Below are 25,282 nucleotides of genomic sequence, written 5' to 3' on the forward strand. Positions count from 1 at the left end.
ATTTAGGAAAAGATGCATTCAAAAGAATATTTTAAATTAAATGCCCAGTGATATCTGGGATAGTGCCTGGAGAAACAAATACACTTCTCTACCATCTTTTTACCATTCATTTTTTTTAAGATCTGAAGCTTCCAAAAAAATTAGACAATTCTTGTCTGGGGTTGGTAGGGGTGGCAACAAAAATGGTAAAATTAATTCATCTGCCCCTGTATTTAGTAATTATTCTGACCTACCCACCTCTCTGGGAATACAGACAGATATGTTTTACACTTCAATTGTAAATTTGACTGAAGACTCAGCTATTCTTTCCTAATTTAAAGCTGAATATTTTGCACACAAAAAATTTACCACGGGATTTGGATAGAAATGTATTTGTGCCATGATTCCACATAACAATTTCTAACACCCCACTTGCACAGTACTGTGCAAAACAACTAATTACAGTGATATTATGGGCGATCATATTATAGTGTAAGTTCAAGTTGCTACTTACAAATGTTATTCTCTGTCTTTGCTGGCACCTTAAAACACAAAAACAAAACTGTTAGACATTAATGGGGGAATATAATATGTTTCGTCTGTACGAAAAAGTTTGCAAATGTTAGCAACTGAGATTTTTATTGCTTGCATCTTTTTTGACTGATTTGAGACCTCAACAACTTCTTCACAGAGTTTGCAAACAAATGGCTTTTGCGAACATGCGCAGTGTATGTAATAATTTTTTTTCTCTATGGTCTGGAAATGAGCAATTTGTGAAAGAGGCCCAGGATTTGCTGGCAACGTTCCCCCTAATGACGGACTTGGGGCGACGGCACCCGGGTCACAGCGTGTTTGGGGTAAGATTTGCAGCTTTCTTAATTTTGGAGATATGCTATTGATGTCCTGTGTGGGGAGTTAGCGTTGACGTTACTAACTCTTGTATCTAAGCACGGGGTCTGGGGCGGTTGGCACCCGGATCATAAGATATTAACAGTGAGCGACACACAGATTATGAGAAAAAGCATGACTGAACTTAATACCAATCACCTGTGGAATTGATTTGATTTTAATGAAATCAGGGAATAATGATTGGGACTTTTTTCGTTAGTTTCGGATTCACCTTAAAACACAGCCTTTAACAAAACTGTTAGACATTAATGGGGGAATATAATATGTTTCGTCAGTACAAAAAAGTTTGCAAATCTTAGCGACCAAGATTTTCATCTTTATTGACTGATTTGAGACTTCAACGACTTCTTTGCAAAGTTTGCAAACAAATGGCTTTTGCGAAGTGCAGTGTATGTAATAAAATATTGCAAGTGCGTTTTTTGTGACAAAATATTTAACAAAACTCCAGAGCAGGAGTTAACCTTTGCTTAGCGATAATGAGCAATTAATATTCACCAAAGTATTATTTTATATTGTGAGCATCGCTAAACATTTGGAAAAGTGCCAAAGTGTGTTTTGAAAGTTTAAAAGACTCAATAGCTTCTCAATTATTTTATAATCCAGTCTTTCAGGTTTGGTGAAACGTCTGGATCTGCACGCATTAGGGCACACTCACACATGCACCTTGTCTGCCTTCTTCTCCCAGCAGGTGCAATGACTAGACCCAGCAACAAGAATAAAAATAAATATTAAAAGAAAAAAACAACAGAAATAGTAACTGAAATAAGCTATATGGGTCCCTCATCCCATTGGTCCCCTAGGATATAGCTTAGGGAAGCCTGTGCATTAATTTGCCCCTACGTAGGAGTGAATTTTAGCTGGCAACTTTTGGCTGTTTGAAAAGCTCCATATTGGACTCCTGCCTTTTCCAGTTGACATAAATGAGGGTATTTTGTGTCTTAAATTGTGTTGTGAGTTTTTCCTGGTGTCCCACCAGCCCAATCAAAGCCATAACCCTAAGACATTTACCCTCAAAGGAAATGTTTTATTTTGACGGCACTTTATTTTGACGGCACTTTCCCTTTAATGGGAAACTTCAAGCTACACCACTAAGGGATGGATTAGAACAGGACAATCAATACAAAGTGGTTGAAATGAATACTAAAGCAAATCAATCCCCAGAAGTCAAAGCACATCTCCAATCCAGGATAAATAGAACAGGGAGCAAACCACCAAGGCAATGTGTATGGGGGTTGGTGTACATCCCATGAGTGCAACTAAAGATGCTGTCTTTGGAAAGTGCTTTTAAAGAAAGCTTTTTAAATAAATAACTATAGGGTTTGTCTGGGAATTTCAGACACAGTTGGGAGAATTATGTGTAAATGCATATGATAGACAGATATGAAAGTGTAAGGCATCATTAGTGATTATTATTTTATGAGTCACATGATAGGAAGGCAACAGAGGGACGTCAGAAATTGTGGTGGTGGCATCATATCCTTCTGCCATCAGTAGAAATGATGTCTTTTCCCCAAGAAAATGCAGCAAAGTCTAATAACCTATTTAGTGTGTGCTTAGAAGGTATCCATTAGGCACCAGATGGTGTTGCTTTTAACTTTTATGAAGAAAGAGCAAGAACGCAGAATCTGGAAGGAAGATAATATATTTATTTTGAAACATTATATGGGCAAAGCAGAATTCTGTTGTGGGTGTTGTAGAGTCTGAAACTGGATGGTGACCATGTACGAACCTCTTAAAAATAGGAATTAAAATGAGAAGTGTGTTAAAAGAGCACATACATATTCACATGTTATGGAGATGTAGGGTGCATACAGAAGCAGGCTAATAAGAGAGCAAACCAAAAATGTGGGTACCCTTGTAGTTTTGCTAATTTGAATAATTTGAATGCATGTAACTGCTCAATACTGATCACTAGCAACACCAAATTGGTTGTATTAGCTCTTTAAGCCTTGAACTTCATAGACAGGTGCGTCCAATCATGAGAAACAGTATTTAAGGTGGCCAATTGGAAGTTGTGCTTCTGTTTGACTCTCCTCTGAAGAGTGACAGCATGGGATCCTCAAAGCAACTAGATAAAAAGATCTGAAAACAAAGATTGTTCAGTATCATGGTTTAGGGCAGTGGTCCCCAACCAGTAGCTCATGAGCAACATGTTGCTCACCAACCCCTTGGATGTTGCTCCCAGTGACCTCAAAGCAGGTGCTTATTTTTAAATTCCTGGTTAGAAGACAATTTTGGTTGCATAAAAACTAGATGTACTAGCAATCAGAGCCTACTGTAGGCTACCAGTCCATGTAGAGGCTACCGAACAGCCAAGCACAGCCCTTTTTTGGCATCCCCATAGACTTTTTCATGCTTGTATTGCTCTTCAAGTCTTTTTACATTTAAATGTGGCTCAAAAGAGTAAAAAAGGTTGGGGACCTCTGGTTTAGGGGAAGGCTGCAAAAAGCTATCTCAGAGGTTTAAACTGTCAGTTTCAAATGTAAGGAATGGAATCAGGAAATGGAAGGCTACAGGCACAGTAAATAATTATGCAGGCTGGGAGGGGTTCCCAAACTTTTTCCTAGGACTGTATAGGTATAAGCTGCTGTCAGGGAAGCCAGTCATGCTGAATAGGGCAAAAATATTTACTGTATACTAAAAAGATTTATATGAAAGACTGCATTTCACACCGAAATCCACCACGTCTATCTGCGCCCAAATGAAAGTTATGTTTCCCCTATAACTATGCCGTTATTGTGGCCTTGAGGGGAGGTTGCATCCATCATAATTACAGGTTATGCTTTAAACCGCACAACTGCATGTGCACATTTTTACAAATTAGTCATAATTGTGCTGCACATTTTTGTAGCTGGGACAGCGTATTTTTTGTTGCTCAGCTTCCAAACATGCATGATTCTTGCAGCACCTATTGACATAGCCTGCTGTGCAAACCTAGAAGGTGGTGGTTACTTCAGGGTCTTCCAGCATCAATAGATACACTTGTGAAAGATTCACAACAGGAAGAACTACAAACGTACAAAACATGTCTGAACTCCTGCTGCAGACTGGTAAATTATAAGGATTATAGAAATAGAAAAGTCACATATGGCAGTACTGACAATATGATAAGATATCAATAATAATAGCTGGATATGGAGGCCTCCTTGCTACATAAAGGGCCCACCTTACAATGGTCACCCCTCTCCTAATGAACACCACCTCTCCGTCCCTCGCCATGCTGCATACCTTTTACATTAACGTGTGATTGGGCGAGAGGGAGCAGGATGTTATGGGGAATGGGCCTGGGTCTTAAGGGTCACAGACCACTGTTTATTTTCCTAGAGTCCCACTTGCCCAGTTTGGCCATGAATAGCACCTAACACATCCAAACACTCTGGGCTGCGCTGACATACCAAACATTTACAGAATTTGTGAATGTACTGACAGCCATTCAAGATGCTGTATGCACTTGTGACTGAAAGCATGTTAATATTTGCCCACATCTAATTTTTTGACATGGGAAAATTTTCAGAGCTTGCATACCATCATAGCAGGATATACAAGCGAAAGTTTTGCATTTATGAAAGCTACTATATAACAAGAACACTTTGTGCATTTAAGGCTTAACATACAGTATGCATAATTAGGATTTATAGAGGGAAATGGAAGGCAATTAGGGGAAAATGAAAAAGGATGGTGGGTATGAGGGAATAATAATATTTTATTCTATTTACTTATAAAGGGAACAACATACTTGCATAGTGGTATAGTCTAGCAACATTAGGGTTTTAAGTGACACTTTGCCCAGCTCTACAGGAACATCAGCCATCCACCATCAGAAAAGCTTTGGCACATTCAAATTTTGGTTTAAACAGAGGGATCTGTGATCTGATAGGATTGCAGGATATTTCCTTCGTGTTGCCATCAGTGTTGGACTGGCCCACCGGGATACCAGGAAAACTCCCGGTGGGCCCAGGTGTCAGTGGGCCTCTTGCCTCTAACCATTTGGTCTATTTCATGATCATTCTCTATTTCTTTATGGGGGAAAAATGCTTAATAATGGAAGAATAGAGTATAGTATGTAGAGATAAAAGACTAGGAGAATAAAGAGATTGAGTGAGGAGAGGAGGAATAATGGTTTGGAAAGTGGGCCCATGGTCTAAGGTTTTCTGGTGGGCCCCTCGCATCCCAGTCCAACACTGGTTGCCATACCTGGATAAAGGGCTGGTAGCAGTAAATCTTGGGCCTGGTTACAGTCAATCCTGCAGGGGCACCAAGCTGCATCCATAGAACTTGTGCAGCGATTTAAAACAGAAACCCCCTATTTTGATGTGCACTGGAGCTGCCCAGGCAACAACTATCTGGGCCTGAACTAGGAAGGGTCCCACGTACTGTAACTTAGCTATATCTTCTCTGTAGTGAACTCTTCACAAACGTAACCTGTCGCTAATTGTTTTCTTGGTGCCAAATGATGACTTTATTGTAACAGAGTACATGTGCCATTGTGCAGGCCTATGAGCCACCAACAGCATCAGCCCTACACTCGGCTCCTCCCAGTGCTTCTGCCGCCCAGCCTCCCGCCCTGTTAGTGGGAAGTGCAGCTATGCCCGGCATTGTGTGTGCGTATTTGCGCTCCGCTGCCTTTTGTGTCTCACTGCAGAGCAGTGGAGCAGCCGGCGTGCTCTTTTGTCTCCTTCCCAGCAAAGGGCACCTGCCAGCGCCGGCTGCTCCCACTGTCCCCGCTCTCCCGGCACAATCACATCAAACCCCTGCACTGCCAGTGTGTGGTTTCTTCTAAGGGATACTTGCCGTTGACTGGGCGATACCAGAGGACACTTCCAGGGGGGGCTGAGAAGTTTCCTCTGTTTCTCTCTCTGGACTCGGAGAGAATAAAATGAAGGATCTGAAGAAGTACTTGACAGAAGGTCTGCTCCAGTTCACAATCCTTTTGAGCTTGGTCGGTGTGAGGGTGGACATTTACTTGCCCCCAATTAGGGAAATTATCCAGGGCACCAGCTCCGCCTATTCCCAGATCCCCTTCCACAATCTGAGGGACACTTGGGAGGGCTCCAGCCTGCACCCTAAAAGCCCAGACCTGGACTCCTTCTTCACTGCCAAGAGGTTGCTGGAACAAGTGAGGGCGCTGGGGGGGACACGGGTCCCAAGGACAGAGGTGAGCGCATGGCTGGTGCATGCTGACTCTGGAGATGCTGAGGAAGGTTCATTCAGTGCTGACCAAACGTTGCTCCCTGCAGATTCTAATGAGGAGACCCGCAGCAGCACTGACTCCCCTGCTAACAATCATGAAGGCCCCAGCCAGCAGTCTTCAAGAAGTACATTGCACCAGTGCCATGCAAGCCCATCCCAGCAGCAGCATATTGGTCCTGGGGCCTCCCCAACTTCATCTGATTATACCAAAGAGGTAAATACAGATATCACCCAATCATTCTGCTCCACTCATTTTACATTGCTGCGTTAAGCATAGCTAGCATTATGTACAGAGAATATAGGAGACAATGTTGAGGGGCCCAGTGCCCCTGGCTAATACCAGCTTCCTTTTTATATGTGGCCCCTCACATCATATATATCCTTCTTAAAAAGGGAGCCATAGAATTTGAATAAGTCACTTATTAATCTGTGCAGTCTTTGTGCTCCTTAGCCCCAGCCATGTGATTATTTCTACTGATCCGTTTCCTCGTATAAGATGCCATTGCCAACCAAATGGCAGTCAGCCCATCCAGCTCTTATATCAACGCTCCAGATTGTCCATTGCTGATGCACTGGTGTTGCGTAGGATGCTAGGCTGGAGCACATAACGCAGCTCCTTAGTAAAGCAGCGCCACACTGTCAAAGTCAGAGCTGCTCTAACTGCAGCTATTGTGCCTTTCTGTTCCACCAGTAGGTGCAAATCATATCAGTTACAGTAAACTATTATTATTTGTTCTTTACGGTGTTTTTATTTATATGTACTGTACCAATGTAGCCTATGTGGTCATATATATATATATATACCAATGTTTCATAGACCAGAACTCCCTTTAATGTAAAACAAATAATCTTTTATTGCATCTTTATCCAACGTTTCGAGGATGAATCCTTGAAAAAGGTCCCAACAGGGACCAAAACGTTGGATAAAGATGCAATAAAAGATTATTTGTTTTACATTAAAGGGAGTGCTGGTCTATGAAACATTGGTGTATACAAGATTTACCGTTCACCCCTGCCTTTATCAAGATTGATTTTGGAGTGCGGATACTCACCTGGAAGATATATATATATATATATATATATATATATATATATATATATATATATATATATATATATATATATATATATATATATATATATATATATATATATATATAGATTGCAGTGCACACAGAATTTTTTTTCGACGTTTCGGTCCTCTGCTGGGACCTTTCTCAAGAAAGTCTTGAGAAAGGTGCCAGCAGAGGACCGAAAGCTCGATACAATAAAGGATTACTGATTTGAAAAAATTCCCTGTGTGCACCGGCATCTACTTATCTATATATTTGAAATTCTGGGAGCACCAGGGTATATAACTTATCGGCAAGCATGTGCAGTGGCCTTGGGATGTGTTTATATAAATATATATATATTTGTTGGGCAATGCCAGGCCAGAGCATGTTTGTTGCCTACCACACCCTATACAGTTTTGTGTTACACACCTTGTAGATATCGGCAGCAGATACACAGAACTAACCTGTCTGGATTCTCCCTTGAATAAGAACATTCACGCTGTAATTACCAGTGAACATTCTCTAGGTGTTTACTGTATGCACAAGGCATGTTCTGGTACCAGAGATGACAAGGCCATGGGTAGTGACTGTCAGCAGGACACATGGTTTGCATGTAGATATATTGGGTGTAACCTCATAATGAACTTTGGGTTTTGTTTTCTCAGTTATTGCATCATCAATCCATAAAACAGGAAATATGAGAGTATTATGGTTAGAGGGTTTCAAAATTAGACGATTTTTCCTTCCGTGTACTAAAGACATTGCAACATTATGAAAATGACTAATACACTAACATCCTGCATCCCTCACATGTGCTGGGGAGAAATCTGCTTTTCATACTGTACTTCCTCCTCTCCTTTCACACAGTATAGCCTCCAGTCCAGATCAAGAAGCATCACGCAGGCCAGATGTAAACAGGCTGAAATCTCAAGTTATTCAATTGATTGGTCCATCAGATGTAGTGCAGTGATCCCTATTTACTTGGTTGTTTGTGCCTGGGGCCTAAAGTAAACAAGGAAGAGCTTCAGCTCTGGTCAGTACCATGTGCCAATGCTCCATCCACCAAAACAAAATTTTTCATCAGATAGGATTTTTTGTTTTTGGCAGACAAGACTCGTTAGCCCCCTACAGAATGCCATACCACCTGGACAAACAGTTGGGTAATATGATCAAATTTGGCCAAATATCTCAACCAAATCTGGGAATGTTTTGCCAGTTTTAGTCTATGAAGAAAAAAAAAAACCTTTTGCAGTGTGTGACTGTATTTCCTGTACATTATTATTCTATGTGCTAGGGGAAGTAATTTGTATTGCTCCCTTCACTTCCTCCACTCTTTAGCCAATAAAGGAAGTGAGTGTACAGAGGAAACAGACACTGGTTTCTGAACCTTTACTAATGTTCCACTGTTTAGTTAGCCATTTCTTGTAAGAAATATTGCATTGAAAATGTTTGTTTTACTTGGGGCAGATTTTGGTGCATTTCAATAAAAGCATGCTAGCAGCACACCCATTATGTACCCTCAGTCTGTGCATGCAAGGCACTCCTTAGTGAGTAGTTGAGGGGCCTGGGGCAAGCTAGCCAGTGTGGGGCCCCCATATCTGAGGAGCATAGTCTTCCCACTTAGAGTGTAAGCTTTACAGGCAGGGACCTCCTTCCTCCTTTCACTCTAACACTTAATCAGTGTAACTGTATTTTCAATTTATTTTAATTTTGTATTGACCCCTGTTTGTTGTATGAATGTATTGTTCTACTATACAGTAGAGTCCAGGACAGTTCCTCCTGTTTTCACCTCCCATTGAAGGCTCTGTGTTTAAGGCCTTATTTTTTACAGGCTGGAAATATATTTAGGCCATCAGCAATTGCTCAAGTTGGTGGATCTATGTTTTTAAAAACAAAAGCAAAGTCTATTTTTGGATGTAAATCATCCTTCAGTGTGAAAACATCGAAATTGCGTTTATCATGCTCTCCTTCATTGATCAGAGAGGTGATGCTATTCCCTATACACATACTCTGGATTCTGCCATTCTGCAGAAAGCATACCTGCTTTAAAGGACTGAGCTTGAAGGGGGTGACTTTTCCAAGACATTAATCGTCAAGTGAAATTTTGCCCATTGATCCAGCCCTGACATGCTTTTTATAATGAACACGTCAGGAATGCATCCATGTAAAATTACAGTGAAGTTCACCTCCAAATGCTTTCCCACAGGCAATTAATTAAATTGACAGTGAAATGCATTGAATACAGGATTTGGTTTCGTATTCGCCCAGGATTCGGCCTTTTTCAGCAGGATTCAGTCTAATCCTTGTGCCTGACTAAACTTATCCAAATCCTTAAAATCACGTGACATCTCACACAAACAGGATGTAAGAACATTTTTAACCACAGCTTCATTTGTGGAATGACAAGAATGTGTTGGGATTCTTTAAAAATGGAACCTCCATCTGCTGTTGTTCCATCTTTCTCCAATAGTTGCAAGTTTTTCCACTTTAGATGCTAAGAGTTTAAAGTGATACTGTCATGGGAATGAATCAGTTAATAGTGCTGCTCCAGCAGAATTCTGCACTGAAATCCATTTCTCAAAAGAGCAAACCCCCTAATTGCCATGTTCATTTTCCAAAATTTGGCAGGTTATGAAAGTTTGAACACATTTCTGTGTTTTTTATGTGTTATTACAGTTTTGCTAATGAAGGTGAATTGTCATTTAAGCTGCAAGTCACAGTTTCCCCAAGAGTCCTGCTTATCTTAAATTGTTACAATTGTTTCTTTGCTTATGTTAATTTGTAACAAATGTATCGAAGTGCACCTGCCACATCTCGTGGGCTCTCTGCCAAAAGCCAATTATGTTTTAGAAACTTTGTATCCTTTTCTGGCTGTTCAGTGCAGGAAATCAAAGAGAAAGTCGGGGCATTTCAGTAAAAATCGGGGACTGCGGGTTGAGCTGTCAAAATCGTGACTCTCCCACGAAAAACGGGAGAGTTGGGAGTATGTTAAAGTAGGATTTGGAATTATTTCTTAAGGTGACAGGTCCCCTGTCACCTTTTATCTGGAAAGACAGTATTAAATCTTTTTTAGAAATGAACAGATCAAGTTGTAATTGAGATTGTTGTTATATTCTGCAAAGAAATATTTGTGGGAAGATCATATTTATCCACACATTCCCCCACCTCTTCTCAGCTCCCACCAACAGGGCCAATTTGGACCATAGCCACACTGCAAAACAGGTGAATGGCTCAGAATTACCCATCATGCATGATACTTGGTAAATATCCAGTAAACTTACACTGATGGTAAAGGAAGGCAGATCTGAGAACAAAACTACTAGTATAAAAGAGAATTGTTTAATTCAGACACAGAAAGAAAACCATACATTATGGGGCACATTTACTTAGCTCGAGTGAAGGAATAGAATAAAAAATATTTTGAATTTCGAAGTATTTTTTTGGCTACTTCGACTATCGAATTGGCGACTTCGACCTTCGACTACGATTTCCACTTCGAAACGAATGATTCGAACTAAAAATCGTTCAACTATTTGACCATTCGATAGTCGAAGTACTGTCTCTTTAAGAAAAACTTCGACCACCTATTTCACCACCTAAAGCCTACCGAGCATCAATGTTAGCCTATGGGGAAGGTCCCCATAGGCTTTTCTAGCTTTTTTTGATCAAAGGAAAATCATTCGATTGATGGATTAAAATCCTTCGAATTGTTCGATTCGAAGTATTTAATCGTTCGATCGAGCGATTTTTCTTTTGATCGCACGAACAAAGGAAATGCGGTAAATCCTTCGACTTCGATATTCGACCCTAAGTAAATGTGCCTCTACATGTCTGAAGTGCTATACTTTTATTACTTTTAAGAGTGATATAGAAAGTTAAAAGTTCAAAACGGTGTGAAAAATCTCATAAAATGAATTATGCATTTAAGTCTTGCGGCTGGTGTATAAGCCTATACAGGTATAGGATCCCTTATCCGGAAACCCGATATCCAGAAAGCTCCGAATTACGTAATGGCTGTCTCCCATAGACTCCATTTTATCCAAATAATCCAAATTTTTTAAAATGATTTCATTTTTCTCTGTAATAATAAAACAGTAGCTTGTACTTAATCCCAGATAAGATTTAATTAATCCTTATTGGAAGCAAAATCAGCCTATTGGGTTTATTTAATGTTTAAATGAATTTCTAGAAGACCCAAATTACGGTAAGATCCGTTATCCGGAAAACCCCAGGTCCCGAGCATTCTGGACAACAGGTCCCATACCTGTAGTAACAGCAGCTTTCTTGACTTAAAATATCGTTTTCCCTTAGTTGTCCCTTTTAGCTTGTGATCCTTTGATCTTAAACACATACACACATGTTTCTAGCAGAGCTGTGCAGCTATTTGTGTGTTTCACCATTCCTATCATATAATGTGACTAATGCAGGGGACAACTAAGTTCACAGGAGTGCTCAGGAGTGCTCAGAGTTACAGGGCATGATGGGCATCGTTTGGATGGGAATGTCTTTGTCATAGAAATGCACTAGCTTTGAACTGGAAAACCAGCATCATCATTTCAGCTGTGCTCTGTTGTAGCAAAAGCACAGGACAGTGAATACTGTAAATACTATGTGCAGAGTGCCCCTCTGAAGATTTTTATGCAGGGGAGCCTGGCGCACTCTAGTTATGCCACTGTGGTTAAGTCAGGAATTGAGCAGAAATTGCGAGTGGTCATGGGACTTGTTAGAACATTGATCACGGACCTATCTCAGTAGGGTGACTTGACACATGGAGCATGTGGACTTCAAGAGTTTGGCTCATTCTAGCAGTGCCCATGGGAATGTGCATGGAAAAGAAAATATATCATAAAATCATCCCTAATAGATTGTTGCAAATGATACCAGTGGCACACACAGTGTTTACTCATAATTACACCAAAAGAGAAAAGGCCAATCTACTCTCTTCTTGGACTTGTGTGTCCACCGGTAGGCACAGCATCTGCCCATGACCAATGCCTGTCAGTGTGCACACAAGACATCGCCAATCGGAGTATATTGGCCTTTTCTCCACTGGTGTAGATACACTGGTGTGTGTTCCACTGGCCTTTATCCTAGGGCTTGTTTCTGTGTTATGGACTGTGGATTCCTGTTTTTGGACTAAAAACTAGGACATTTCACCCAACAGGAAGGGGCTTTAATGGAAACATCTGGTACAAGGCAAGGATATTGTGACTCAAGGCTTTACTATCTGACTCTAAATTGTGAGGTTATTACCCTGAACTGAAATAAAACAGCAAGCACTCGAATATGCACAGAAACATAAACCACAAGAAGTATTCAATACAAAATGTAATATTTTGTCAAATCACTAACTACATTACGCAATGCATGCAATACTATCAGACCCCAGATACGCAGACCAACCTCTGATATGTGGAAATAGACCAGTGGGACCCCATATCAAGCATGTGAAATAATAGAAGGTACATTTCTGCCATTTAGCAGTACCTTAACCTGCAGATACATATGGATAAAGGCAGGCGGAGGCCTGGATTTGTGGCAAGGAAATCTGGCCCTGGGCAGGTGTGTGTGTTTCATGTATATGTATGTGGAAATTGCAATATTTTTAACTAGAGTGTACAGAAAATGCAGGAAATATTATAATATTATAAGTGCAGTAATTCTGTCGCAGTCAAACATGCTTCCTGCTCTTTAGTATGGTCTTGTGTCTGTTCAGTGTACCAGTGCACATGTCCATGCTAGGGATCCCTGGAGCTACCATCACCCTGAACATGGCGGTCATTTCAGGGTTGAAGAAAAGTAATTCACCAGCACAACTTGGGTAATGATGGGTAATGATGGCAGGGAAAACCTTATGTGGGATGCAACGTTTCAGGGCACAACCCCTTTGTCAAGCATGGGGTTACACCCCGAAACGTTGCATCCCACAAAAAACTAGCAAGGGTTTTCCCTGCCAGCATTTCCCAAGTTGTGCCGGTGAATTGCTTTTCTTCTACATTGACTACAAGGTCGCCGATTCCTCTCTCGCTGGGCACCGGGGATTTGCATTGATCGGACGACCAGGTTGAGCGAGGGTAATCCTTTTCTCCATATGGTCATTTCAGGGGTTCCCACAGTGGATTGTGCCAAAAGTTGAAATAGTCTTGAGCCAAAAGAATTACATGCTAATGCCATTGTAATGCCATGCAAACAGAAGTGATTCAACCCCCACTTTGAAATTTTCACCCAATTGAATTTATTTTGATGCATTGGGTGCAGTTGTGGTATGCACAATTTCCTGTGGGGTCATGATGATGGAATTTGAGGGAAATTATGCTTTATGGGTAAAGAAGTTGTGATTTCTTTCCTAAAATTGCACTCTGCATACTTCATTGCTTTTGTAAATGCACCTTCATATATTTGTGGCCTGAAAGGGGTATTTCACCTTTAAGTTTACTTTTAGTATGTTATAGAACGGCTAATTCTAAGCAACGTTTCAATTGGTCTGCGTTATTTATTTTTTTATAGTTTATTAAGTAATAGCCTTCTTCTTCTGACTCTTTCAAATGGGGGTCACTAACCCCATCTAAAAAACAATGAGATACTGGAATATGAATAGGAGAGGGCCTGGATAGCATGTTAAGTAATTAAATGTAAAAATAAAATTGTAGCCTCACAGAACATTAGTTTTTTTGGCTGCTGGGATCGATCATTTGAAAGCTGGAAAGAGGCAGAAAGGGGAAGGCAAATAAAACATAACAAAAATAAAGACCAATTGAAAAGTAGCTAAGATTAGACTATTATATAACCTAAAGTTAATTTACCTGCCCCTGTAACTCCTTTACAGAATGCTGTTGTGCAGAAACAGAATACTCTTGTGTATTATATTACATACTATAGAATTGGAAGGGCCTTTCACTTGTAAACATGGCAATCAAGATTTCCAAAGGAAAGTGTTTTCATGTGTATTCCATAGCAGACAATAGGGGGCATCATGGGTGTTAGATCTCCTGAAATCACCCCATGTGACATTGCACTAAGACATTATATTGAACTGTTGTTCAAGGAGGTAACTGGAAACCTTTTGCTTTTACTTGTCATTTCCCAGCCCCAACTCCCCTAATACAAAAAAGAGGCAAAGCACTCTGGTTAATAAAACAGACGTCTGTCTCTCTCTGACACGGCAGCAGCTGCCACAGAATTAACTGAACAATAGGCTTAAAATACAATGTAACATCTGCTGTTCCTTAATCATATGGAGCCTGTGTTGAGCCAAACTCTTACCCACTTTGCAGGGATTCAGTTACTTGTCATAGTATTTCAGTGGATTCTCAGTATAATCTCCTGGCCCCTGGTAATGAATAATGGGTATTGTGCAGGAAATCCACATACATCACATTGCAGTTTATAAGGTGCTGCCCCACACCATAGACTCTTATTTCTTTCTTATAGGGATATATTTGGGGATATATTTATGTGATAGCCCCAAGAAGGCAGTGTATCCCTATTTCTAGCATGTTTTTATTGCCTAACCACATGATGACTTGATTAAAGTATCTCAAAATGTATTTCTTTCTATATTAAATGTCCCAGGTATGGGATCCCTTATCCGGAATCCCTTTATCCAGAGAGCTCCGACATAGGGATATATTTATCAAAGAGTGAATTTAGAGATATATCTATTGAAAGATCGGGAATCCATATAGCTATTCAGCATGGCCGAAGGGACCAGCCCCAGTTCCAAGGCAGTCAAAGTCCGAAAAGTTTATATCAAAAAAGATATATGTCCCAAGGACTCTTAAAGTAAAAACAAGGATAATTTATTGATATTCACATTTTATTAACATGTATTTATATAGCGCCAACATATTGCGTAGCACTGTACATTTAAAAAGTATTCAGTACATACCACCCCACATATCCCACCTTACGCGTTTCGCACCCTCCGGCGCTTAGTCATAGGTGTGTCTCAGGTGAGACACACCTATGACTAAGCGCCGGAGGGTGCGAAACGCGTAATGTGGGATATGTGGGGTGGTATGTACTGAATACTTTTTAAATGTGAATATCAATAAATTATCCTTGTTTTTACTTTAAGAGGCCTTGGGACATATATCTTTTTTGATATAAACTTTTCGGACTTTGAATTTAGAGATAACCACAGTCCACTAGTGTGAAATACTGCCTCTCTCCATTCGTTTCTATGGGGTTTTTAAAGGCATATTTAGCAAAGGGTGAAAGTTCACCACTTGATAAATAGGTCATCTTTGCATACAAGAAGCCTGCTGGAACATGCACATTGGGCCAAGTCAGGAATCGGCTTCAACTGCGCATAAGCAAATTGGCGTTGAGACCCAAAGACTATGTAAATATGACTAACATAGAAAGAATTATTCTCTGCCCTGTTGGTCCTGCCTTTCAAAACAACATAGCAGCTTATTAATGGACTTATGAAGAGACGTTCAGTTACGGTTACATTGACAACTTTAAAACCTTTAAAGCCCTGGAAATTTGTTTAGAAAGTCTTCTTTCATTTTGGAAAAATGTGTACAGTAGAGTATAGCAGCATTGTAATATCAATATTTTGTAAATCAATAATTTGTAAATATAAATGATCTGTTATATCTTCATGGCCGTGTATTCCTATGGCTTTACAAGCTCAGTAAGAAACTACAATCAACATTAACAACCATTGGGTTGATTTTTGACTGCCTTATGTGAGTGGCAGATGAGTCCTCTTATATTTGTATTCTGTATAATTAGTCCTCTGTACTGTATCCTATAAGACCAGTCCACTTATTTTGTATCCTAGAAAACCAGTGCTCTTAAATTGTATCCCATAAGACCGGTCCTCTTATACTGTAGCCTATAAGACCAGTCCTCTTATATTTTATCCTATAAGACCAGTCCTCTTATATTTTAATCAATGACCTTGGTCCCCTTCATCTCCTGTTTAAGAGCAGATTTGTCTTCTTGATTGACCAAGACAAGGGTGGGCAGCAGAATGTTAGTTGGAAAGAGTAATGGGCAATACCTTTATTGGCTGTGTAATTTCCTGGCCCTGGCAGTTGCCATATTCAGAAGATCAGATGCAACAAATATAAATATCATATAGCGTTTTTATGCTAATTATCCTCTGTTCAGCAACTGAAATGTCAACATGTTCTTTTACAAACTAGAAACAAGAAGAGAAACTGGACTGCTGTCCAAGCACCTATGATTACAACTCTCTGCATAGCGAGTCTGGGAAAACCGAACTGGATGAAGATGTTGCACTAGAAAACATTGAGGAACCTATTTCAATAAGGGACAGCAATGATATTGACCTAAGTGGCGAAGATAACCAGAGAATAGAGGTAAGAAAGGAACAGGATTCTGGGATGAAGACAACACATAAGCCTGCACAACTGAACGTAAATAGAAATTGAGGAGTTATGATCCACAACTGTTTTGTTTTCTATGCCCAACCCCTTACAAGGGGTGGGGGTGGCAGAATATAATGGCAAATGAGGCTGATGCTTGGGATCTCCAAGATAATAGCATCAAGGGAGTCTGTGGCAGAAGTCATTAGGGCTACTAGCTTTATAGTTGCTATCTTAGGGCAGAGACACACGCTGCTATTTTGGGACATTAGTCACCCAGCGACAAATTGCTTCTTCGGGTGACTAATGTCCCCAAACTGCCTTCCCTGCAGCTAGAACGTAAATCGTCGGCGGGATGGCACTCCATGAAACGATTCGTTTTCTGAAGTTGCCTCACAAGGAAACTTCAGGTGACTTCAGAAAGCCAAAGCGATCCTAGTGCCATCCCACCGGAATTTCAGGGAGATTAGTCGCCGAAGATTGGTCGCTGGGCGACTAATCTCCCAAAATAGCAGCGTGTGTCTCTGCCCTTAAGGGTGGTGGCAGACAGGGAGATTAGTCGCCCAGCGACAAATATTCTCTACTGTGGGCGACTAATCTCTCCAAATGCCTTTTCCGTCGGCAAGAATGCGAATTACCTGCGGGATGGCATACATATTGCTTAGGAATTCCAAAGTCGCCAGCGATTTGCATTCTTGTCAGCGGGAAGGTGTTTGGGGAGATTAGTCGCCCGTAGTAGAGAAGATTTGTCGCTGGGTGACTAAGCTCCCCTTCTGCTACTACCCTTATAGGTTTTCCAGTGTTGATTTAGAATAGACATACAGTAACAGAAAGAGCACTAAACAGTAGCACAAAGAGGTTTAAGTAGGAAGTGTATAATAATGTGGGGAGTAATTGCATTGTTACCACCTCTCATGTTGCATAGTGACTTGCACTCGCATGATCCTGTGTGTTATCCAGTTGTTGATCCAAGGGCCTCAAATTTAGATCAGAGTTTTCCCACCCCTTGGCCAAGTCAGGCAAATTAGACCTATTGGTGTATAGTCAGCTTTACACACTCGGGCAATTCTGTGAGTATACGGAGGCCAAAAAGCTCTCACACTTGCACTTTTCAGCTGGAGAGTAATAGATGATGAAATTGTGATTAGTATGTCATGCATTTACAATTGACTACGTCCTGTAGTGATCAGCTTGATTACAGCGCTGCAAAATATGTTGGCGCTATAGAAATACACGTTAATAATAATAATAATAGCTCTTATTTTTGTTCTTTCCATCATATGTTGCACAGATCGACAGGAATACAACAGAGCCATCCCTGTTTTTTGAAGACTTTATCCAGCTACTAGCTCAAACAGAAAATACACTTGAGGTAATGGGGTTCTTGTTTAAATGAAAGGATATTCTTGAATTCATGGCAGTTAAATGATAACCACAAGTTAAAGACAAATGTTTTTCTGTGCTGATTAGATGAGCCAACAGTGAATGTGAGCTGTGCCTCCTGCTTGCAGCGTCTACCTGCTATTTTACCACTGGATCTGCTTCCCTTTCCATGTGGATAAATCCAAATAAAAATCCCTTGTGCATGAACCCTAAAGCATCAGAACCTATTTATATCCACAAGTGCTGTTGCAGTCCCTGCGTTTTCCCTGCATTCAGTTGCATGTAGGTACTTGTGTAAAAAAGTACTCCTTGCACTTCCATATAGTTATGCTCAGCGGTGCTCAGTCCTTCTGTTCCAAATTGAGCGCTGCTGCATCTATTGACACGCGGGAGCCCTGAAGCTACCACCTCCTGACCAGGCAGTTATTCCACTGATGCATAAATAACAATGCATTTGCATGCTGAACACTGGAAATAACACCAGACAGACTTCCACACAATTGCTTCTAACTTGTAACTAGATGCATGCACACAGGGCGTAACGACAGAGGAAGCAGACCCTGCGGCTGCAGGGATTCTGTCATGATTTTTATAATGTAGTTTTTATTTCTAAATTACATTGTTTACACTGCAAATAATTCACTCTGCAATATAAAATTCCATTCCTGAACCAGCAAGTGTATTTTTTAAGTTGTAATATTGGTGGGTAGGCACCATCTCAGGTCATTTTGCCTGGTCATGTGCTTTCAGAAAGAGCCAGCACTTTAGGATGGAACTGCTTTCTGGCAGACTGTTGTTCCTCCTACTCAATGTAACTGAATGTGTCTCAGTGGGACCTGAATTTTACTATTGAGTGCTGTTCTTAGATCTACCAGGCAGCTGTTATCTTGTGTTAAGGCGGCAATACACGGGGCGATGTCGCCAAACGACCAAATCTCTCTCCAATATGCCCACCTTGAGGTGGGCAATATCGGGCTGATCCGATCGTGGGCCCTAGGGCCCAACAATCGGATCCTAACGAATGGTAACGGGCGGTCGGATCGTGGGACCACATCAACGAACAGATGCGGCCGCGATCCGACGGGATTTTTTTGTCCCATCCGACGTGATCTGGCCGACTTTCGGCCAGATCTCGATCGGGGAAGCCCGTCGGGGGGCCCCATACACGGGCCAATAAGCTGCCGACTCTGTCTGTCGGCAACTTTTATCGGCCCATGTATGGCCACCTTTAGGGAGCTGTTAACTGGTTACCTTCCCATTGTTCTGCTGATGGGCAGCTGGGGGGGGGAAGGGAGGGGTGTGATATCACTCCAATTTGAAGTACAGCAGTAAAGGATGACTGAAGTTTATTTAAGTCACATGACTGGGGACAGCTGGGAAACTGACAATATGTCAGAATTCAAAATTAAATATAAAAAAATTTGTTTGCTCTTTTGAATAATGGATTTCAGTGCAGAAGTCTGCTGGAGCAGCACTATTAACTGCTGCGTTTTGAAAAAAAACAAAAAAATTTTCCCATGACAGTAGCCATTTAAATATATATTGGTAAAACAGGACAACCTCTTTATATTTTGTGAGCCCTAATATAAATTTGCTGTGGGGCCCAGTAACATCTAGTTACACCACTGCATGCAAAGTTGCTTTCATTTTGCTCAGCTGGGTGCAATTCCATGGCCAACTACTTTCTTTCCTTTACAGACCAGGTAGAGTTAATGCCTGTCAAACCCTTGATTTATGAATAAGTGAAGCACAACCATGGAAGCAAGGACAATGACACTGTGCATTTTGCTAATGCCAAGTTTGTAAATGGTGATCTTTGTTACCAATAATTAGCTGCAGAGCTGTGGAGTCAGAGGCAATTTTGATATCCGGAGTCGGTTTCGCCAAAAATGTTCCGACTCGTAATAACTTGCAATAAAAAAATACAATACAATCTGCAATGTCCTATTTCACAGATAATATTCAAAATAAAGTACTTCTCTGATGTAAGAATAAAGCCCAGTTTGTAGCTGTTTCACTAGTGTGAAGTCCATCTGAATTAGTATGCATTCATACATCATTTTAATCTGGAGTATACAAGCACTGAAAATCATCCAAAGAGCTTCAATGAAGGAGGATCTGGCAGAAGCAATTCTGTTTTATGAACAATGCTTTAGTTATTTTTTAGACCAACTAAACTAACTATTGGTCTTCATTGATTTTTTATAGGTTTTGAATTATTTGCCTTCTTCTACTAACTCTTTTCAGCTTTCAAATGACCCCCATCTAAGAAAAAGAAATGCTCTGTAAGGCTACTTATTATTATTGCTACTACTATTTGTTACTTGTCTTTCTATTCAGGCCCTGTCTTATTTCATATTCCAGTCTCTTATTCAAATCAGTTCATAGTTACTAGGGTAATTTGGACCATAGCAATCAGACTGCTTCAATTGCAAACTGGAGAGTTGCTAAATAAAGAGAGCTGGTGCCAGTAACACCAATAATTGAAAGTGTTTTAAAGTAATTAACATATATATGCTTTTTATATAAATATACATTTTTTTGTTGCTGTTCCTTTAAAAACAGAGGAGTCACAGTTGGAATCGAAGGTACAGATATGGGACCTGTAATCCAGAATGCTCGGGATTTGGGGTTGTCTGGATAGGGGATCTTTCTGTAATTTGGATCATAATACCTTAAATCTACTAGAAAATCATGTAAACATTTAATAAACCCAATAGGCTGGTTTTGCTTCCAATAGGGATTAGTCATATCTTAGTTTGTATCAAGCACACAGTACTGTTTTATTATTACAGAGAAAAAAGGAAATCATTTTTAAAAATCTGGATTATTTGATTATAATGGAGTCTATGGGAGACAGTCTTTTGTAATTCAGAGCTTTCTGGATAACGGATCCCATACCTGTACTATAAACTGAGTAGTCGAAGTCGAAAGATTAGCTGTTGGGTAGATGCAAAAACATGCTCATTCCTGCATCTGCTTCCCCTTGGATAGGGTCCCTCTTAGCTCATGACAAGGTTACAGATACATGATAACACTGCTTTATCAGCCATTCAGCCTTGGTTCCAAAAATACTGTATCTATGGAAGCAAATGTGTATTATTAATCATTGCTGAGTAACAAAGTAACATTACAGGGATCCTGGTGTGTAACTGCTGGATAATAAGTATGGGGGAGCAGAACTTTAGCCGAGTATGATTCACTTATTACCTTTATGCTTCTCTCAAGGTGGGCTGATACAGATATGGAACTCCAGCTGCCAAAAATGAGTCATTTTGTCTGTCAAATGTTAGTAACTTTGAAACAAAAACAAAATAAGGCAGGTTACAAAATGACACACTTACCTATTTTCTGTGCCGTGTCTTTATTGACCGTAAAATGTTAATAGTGCATATGGTCTCTTCCATTTATAGGGTACAAATGAGAATTCACTTAATGCTACACAACCACCTTACCGAATCCCTCAGGGAAACTCTGTAGGAGAGCTGTGGCAGGATCTCCTCTCTCTTCCTGATTTAAATGTAAGTAACTAATTGTCATCCTTAAAAGGGATGTAAAGGCAAAAAAAATAAAATCCCATTTTTACTTTCTTTAATGAAAAATAAATCTATCCCCATTATACTTTAGTTAAAAAATGTGTACCGTTTTTATAAGAAACCTGACTGTATGCAGTGTTCAGCAACTTTTACTTGCGTGCATGCAGCTGGCACACATCATTCTCGAGGTTTAGAATGACGTCAAGTTTACGCTTGCGGCAATTCTGAGCAGCAACTTCATTTTACTTGCACTGACTGCTGCGGCTAGGATGGTCCCTTGCTGCTCTGCAGGGAAACGATCATACTTTCAAACGACAGGAGGGAGGAACTTCCCAGAACTCGAGCAGCTTTGTTTGTTTCCCTGTAAAGCAGCCGGCGACTGCAGACCCAGTGCAGTCTGCATATTCTGATTATAATCAGTCTTGCTGTTTCGGCTTCTGGCAGGTATTATTTAACTTGTGCTGTTTTGATAATTTATGACGATCCCTAAGCTTAGTTTTCCAACAGCAGCCCAGACCACACTGAGCATGTGTACAGTCTTGGTCTTGCAAAGATGGTTTGACAAAGTTACAAAATGATGACCCTCTGCGGCCAACTTTGAAAGCAAAAATCATTTGATTAATTGGGCTTCTGGTGCAGTAAGTTGTATGTTTAGTATACAAAATACTTGTAGAAGAAAATCACGTGCACACTCAGGCCCTTCGGATTAAATTCCGCCTAGTGCTCAGACCTATCAACTGACGAAGGGGGAACTCCGCCGAAATGCTGTGACGCAATAAACGCACAAGGGGCTAGTCTCCTGTTTGAATTGCCTTGTGTGCCAGTCCTATTTTCTTGCTAGTTAACAAAATATATTTCTAGCATTAATCTATTTTAGACGTTAGTTCCCCTTTAATGTTCAGGCATTGAGAGAATCCCCACTTCAGCTGTGCAACCATACATTTACACAAGGAAACGTGAACATACATGAGCACACAAAGGGAAATGAACATCAAGTAACACATCTCAGATTTATTCAATTTCCAAAAAATACTTGTTTCAAGTAGCATGCCTCAGTTTGGGTACAATTGTGCAAAATAGATATAGCGATATCATGAAAGGGAATCTTTTGAATTCATACACATCTGGGTAGAAATGAAGCAGATTTAGGCATAAAAGTGCATAAGTATTGATTTTTGCATCTGCGAGGGAGCAGAGGTCAGCAGATCACTGATTCTTGGCCTGCTTTTATACACAGAACACGAATCGGCCTGGCCATAACATGCCAGATAGTAGCCTTGCTTAACGTGCCACTATCTAATAGATAGAATGACCAGCCTCCACCTTCCAAATCTTCTCTTGTATCCCTGCTGTTTGTGTTTTAATTACCTAACAAGATTCCGGAAGATATATTATACTGACCTATTCAGCTTGCAAATAGAAATCCTCGAACAATATTTCTATTTATTTATAAAATGTAATACATTTCTCTATAGTCTTATGCCCGGCAGGCAGACGGGTGGTATCCAGAAGATATTTTTAACTGTGTTTAGTTTCTTGTCAGTATCCACTGTTTTCTCTCATTGTGTAAAATATAAAATTCCATTTAGTGATCAATATTTTTTTCATTATCAGATTACATTGGAAGACATACAGCCTGTTTCTAATGTCAGCAGTTGTAGAAACTCCTCAACACAGAATGCTGATGATTTTGGAGAGACGCTCAGCCAAGATGTGACTTTGCGGGAAGTTATGTTCCCTTCAAACCTTTCTTCCAGGAGAGATGAGAATTTGGGCCAGAGATCAGAACCCTTTTCTCCGTTAAATTCAAGTACCAACTCAGAAGAAAGTTTAAACCCAGCTAACCTGGTGCAGTTTCTTCCATCTACTGACAACAGCACTAGAAATTTAACAACCCACGACCTTTTTTCTGGCATTGATGATAATGTGTTTGATGAGATAAATCTGATGTCTTTAGCCCTCGAAGAAGGCTTTGATCCCCTTGAAGTTTCTCAGTTATTTGAAGAGCCAGATTCTGACTCCGGACTTTCTTTGAATTCAAGCCATAGCCCGACATCAGTCAGTATTTCCGATTCTTCATCAGTCTCCTTTGGTGAAGATGAAGGTGCAGCAGGGTACAGCAGTGATTCAGAGAGTGTACTGTATGATGGCCTGGAAGGAGCAGTTGGTAGTAGCTGGCCAGAGATTAATAAATTCTCTCACCTGGATTATCAGCAGAACTATTGCGACAATATAACTATGCACAATGTACATCATAATCACACATACAATCAGTTCCCCAACCAATTAGAACCAGTTCGTGATTATCATTACAGCTTGACAGCAAAACAGGGCAAGTTGAGCAGCCCGTGTGCCAGTGGCATGGATAAAAACCTCAGTCGTGATGAACGGAGAGCGAAATCCCTAAGAATTCCATTTTCAGTCGATGAGATTGTCAGCATGCCTGTGGAGATGTTCAATAATATGTTATCCAAGCACTGTCTTACAGAGTCCCAGGTAACAGTCATACGAGATATCAGACGCAGAGGCAAAAATAAAGTTGCTGCTCAGAATTGCCGCAAGCGTAAACTTGACGTCATTCTAAACCTCGAGGACGATGTAGGCCAGCTGCAGGCGCGCAAGGAAAAGCTGCTGAAAGAGCGGGCACAGTGCAGTAAATCCATGAGCCACATGAAGCAGAAGCTTAATGACCTTTATCGGGATGTGTTTAGCAAACTGAGAGATGAACAGGGGCGGCCTGTGAATCCAAGCCTATATGCTCTACACTGTAATAGCGATGGGAGCATCATGGTTGTTCCAAGGAGATTATTTAAATCTGAACAAAAGCAGGATATGCAGAAAGAAAAGAAGAAATTAAATATTGTGAACAAAGACTTTGCTAAAACATTTAATGGTTACAGCTGGCCATAGATGCAAAGTTCCGATCGTACGAATCGAGGATTCGTATGATTTACAGACCATGTGGAGAGTCCCGACATTTTTCGTCCGGCGGAGATCGGTCGTTTGGTCGATAGGACAGGTTAAAAGATTTCTGTCGGCTGCCGATAATTTTTCTGCATGTATTGCCGATCGGACGATTTTCAGTGGGAGACTGTCACCAGCTTTGGTCGGACATAGATATCGTACGATTGCTGTCAGGGGCAGAACATCGGCTGATTTGTTCTTTTACTACTTTATTTGATCTGAATGGTTAGTGGCAGGTCGGGAGATGGAGAAGTCCGATCGTTCGAGGATCCGAATGATCGGATCTTTGCATCTATGGCCAGCTTAAAGAAGATAAGCCTATATCATATAAACAAATGGTGATTGGATGAGAGTTGGAAGTTTTTAAATATTATAATATTTTTAGTTTATAAACACTGGACTTCCTGAAATAATGGACACGATAAGATATGAGCATGATAATGTAACAGACACTTACGTATTTGGATGAGAAATCTCCTATAGCCCTATCTCCGCACATATGGAATAGCTGCTTTTCCTGTTCAAATACGGCTCTATACATAGCGGTCAATACCGTAGTAGTGTCTGCATGGAAATACTGCCCAGAGGATTTGTAAGTCATGCAGCTTCATTGCCTTCCTGTGGGTGTTACTGACGTGTAGGTTATGAGGCTTAGATATGCTGTTTTATACGTTTCATGGAACGTTATAGGTAGATTTTCTAAAAGTAAAAATCAGGCCAATTTTCTGGTAAAATTGGAATATTAAGGCTTACGATGAATTGAAATCTGGCAAGTTTTCTCTTGTTGTTGCCACCATAATCGAAAATGACTGTTGATTTATAAAGTGACCTTAGATTTAGTCTCTTGCACTGGAGCACATTGCCCTAGCTTTACATATTCTTCTTTTCTTTGGCGCAAGTTTGTTGTGGTGTTTATTTTTATTTA

At 40.5% G+C, this 25,282-nt stretch overlaps 1 protein-coding gene across 2 annotated transcripts; it reads left to right on the forward strand.

Annotated features, from left to right (window-relative positions):
* The first annotated feature begins 5,438 nt into the window (after positions 1 to 5,438).
* nfe2l3.S (nuclear factor, erythroid 2 like 3 S homeolog) lies at positions 5,439 to 24,350 on the forward strand. Of its 2 annotated transcripts, XM_018269235.2 has the most exons (5): positions 5,441 to 6,292; positions 16,292 to 16,468; positions 17,766 to 17,846; positions 21,271 to 21,378; positions 23,008 to 24,350. In XM_018269235.2, exons 1-5 carry the CDS (start codon positions 5,765 to 5,767, stop codon positions 24,301 to 24,303), a joined length of 2,190 nt encoding a protein of 729 aa, XP_018124724.1. In that variant the 5' UTR covers positions 5,441 to 5,764; the 3' UTR covers positions 24,304 to 24,350. The 2 variants fall into 2 exon arrangements, with proteins under 2 accessions (XP_041423441.1, XP_018124724.1); XM_041567507.1 differs by lacking the exon at positions 21,271 to 21,378 and having other exon boundaries at positions 5,439 to 6,292.
* The last annotated feature ends 932 nt before the right edge of the window (positions 24,351 to 25,282 follow it).

Source organism: Xenopus laevis, chromosome 6S (assembly GCF_017654675.1).
Source record: "Xenopus laevis strain J_2021 chromosome 6S, Xenopus_laevis_v10.1, whole genome shotgun sequence".
NCBI lineage: Eukaryota > Metazoa > Chordata > Amphibia > Anura > Pipidae > Xenopus > Xenopus laevis.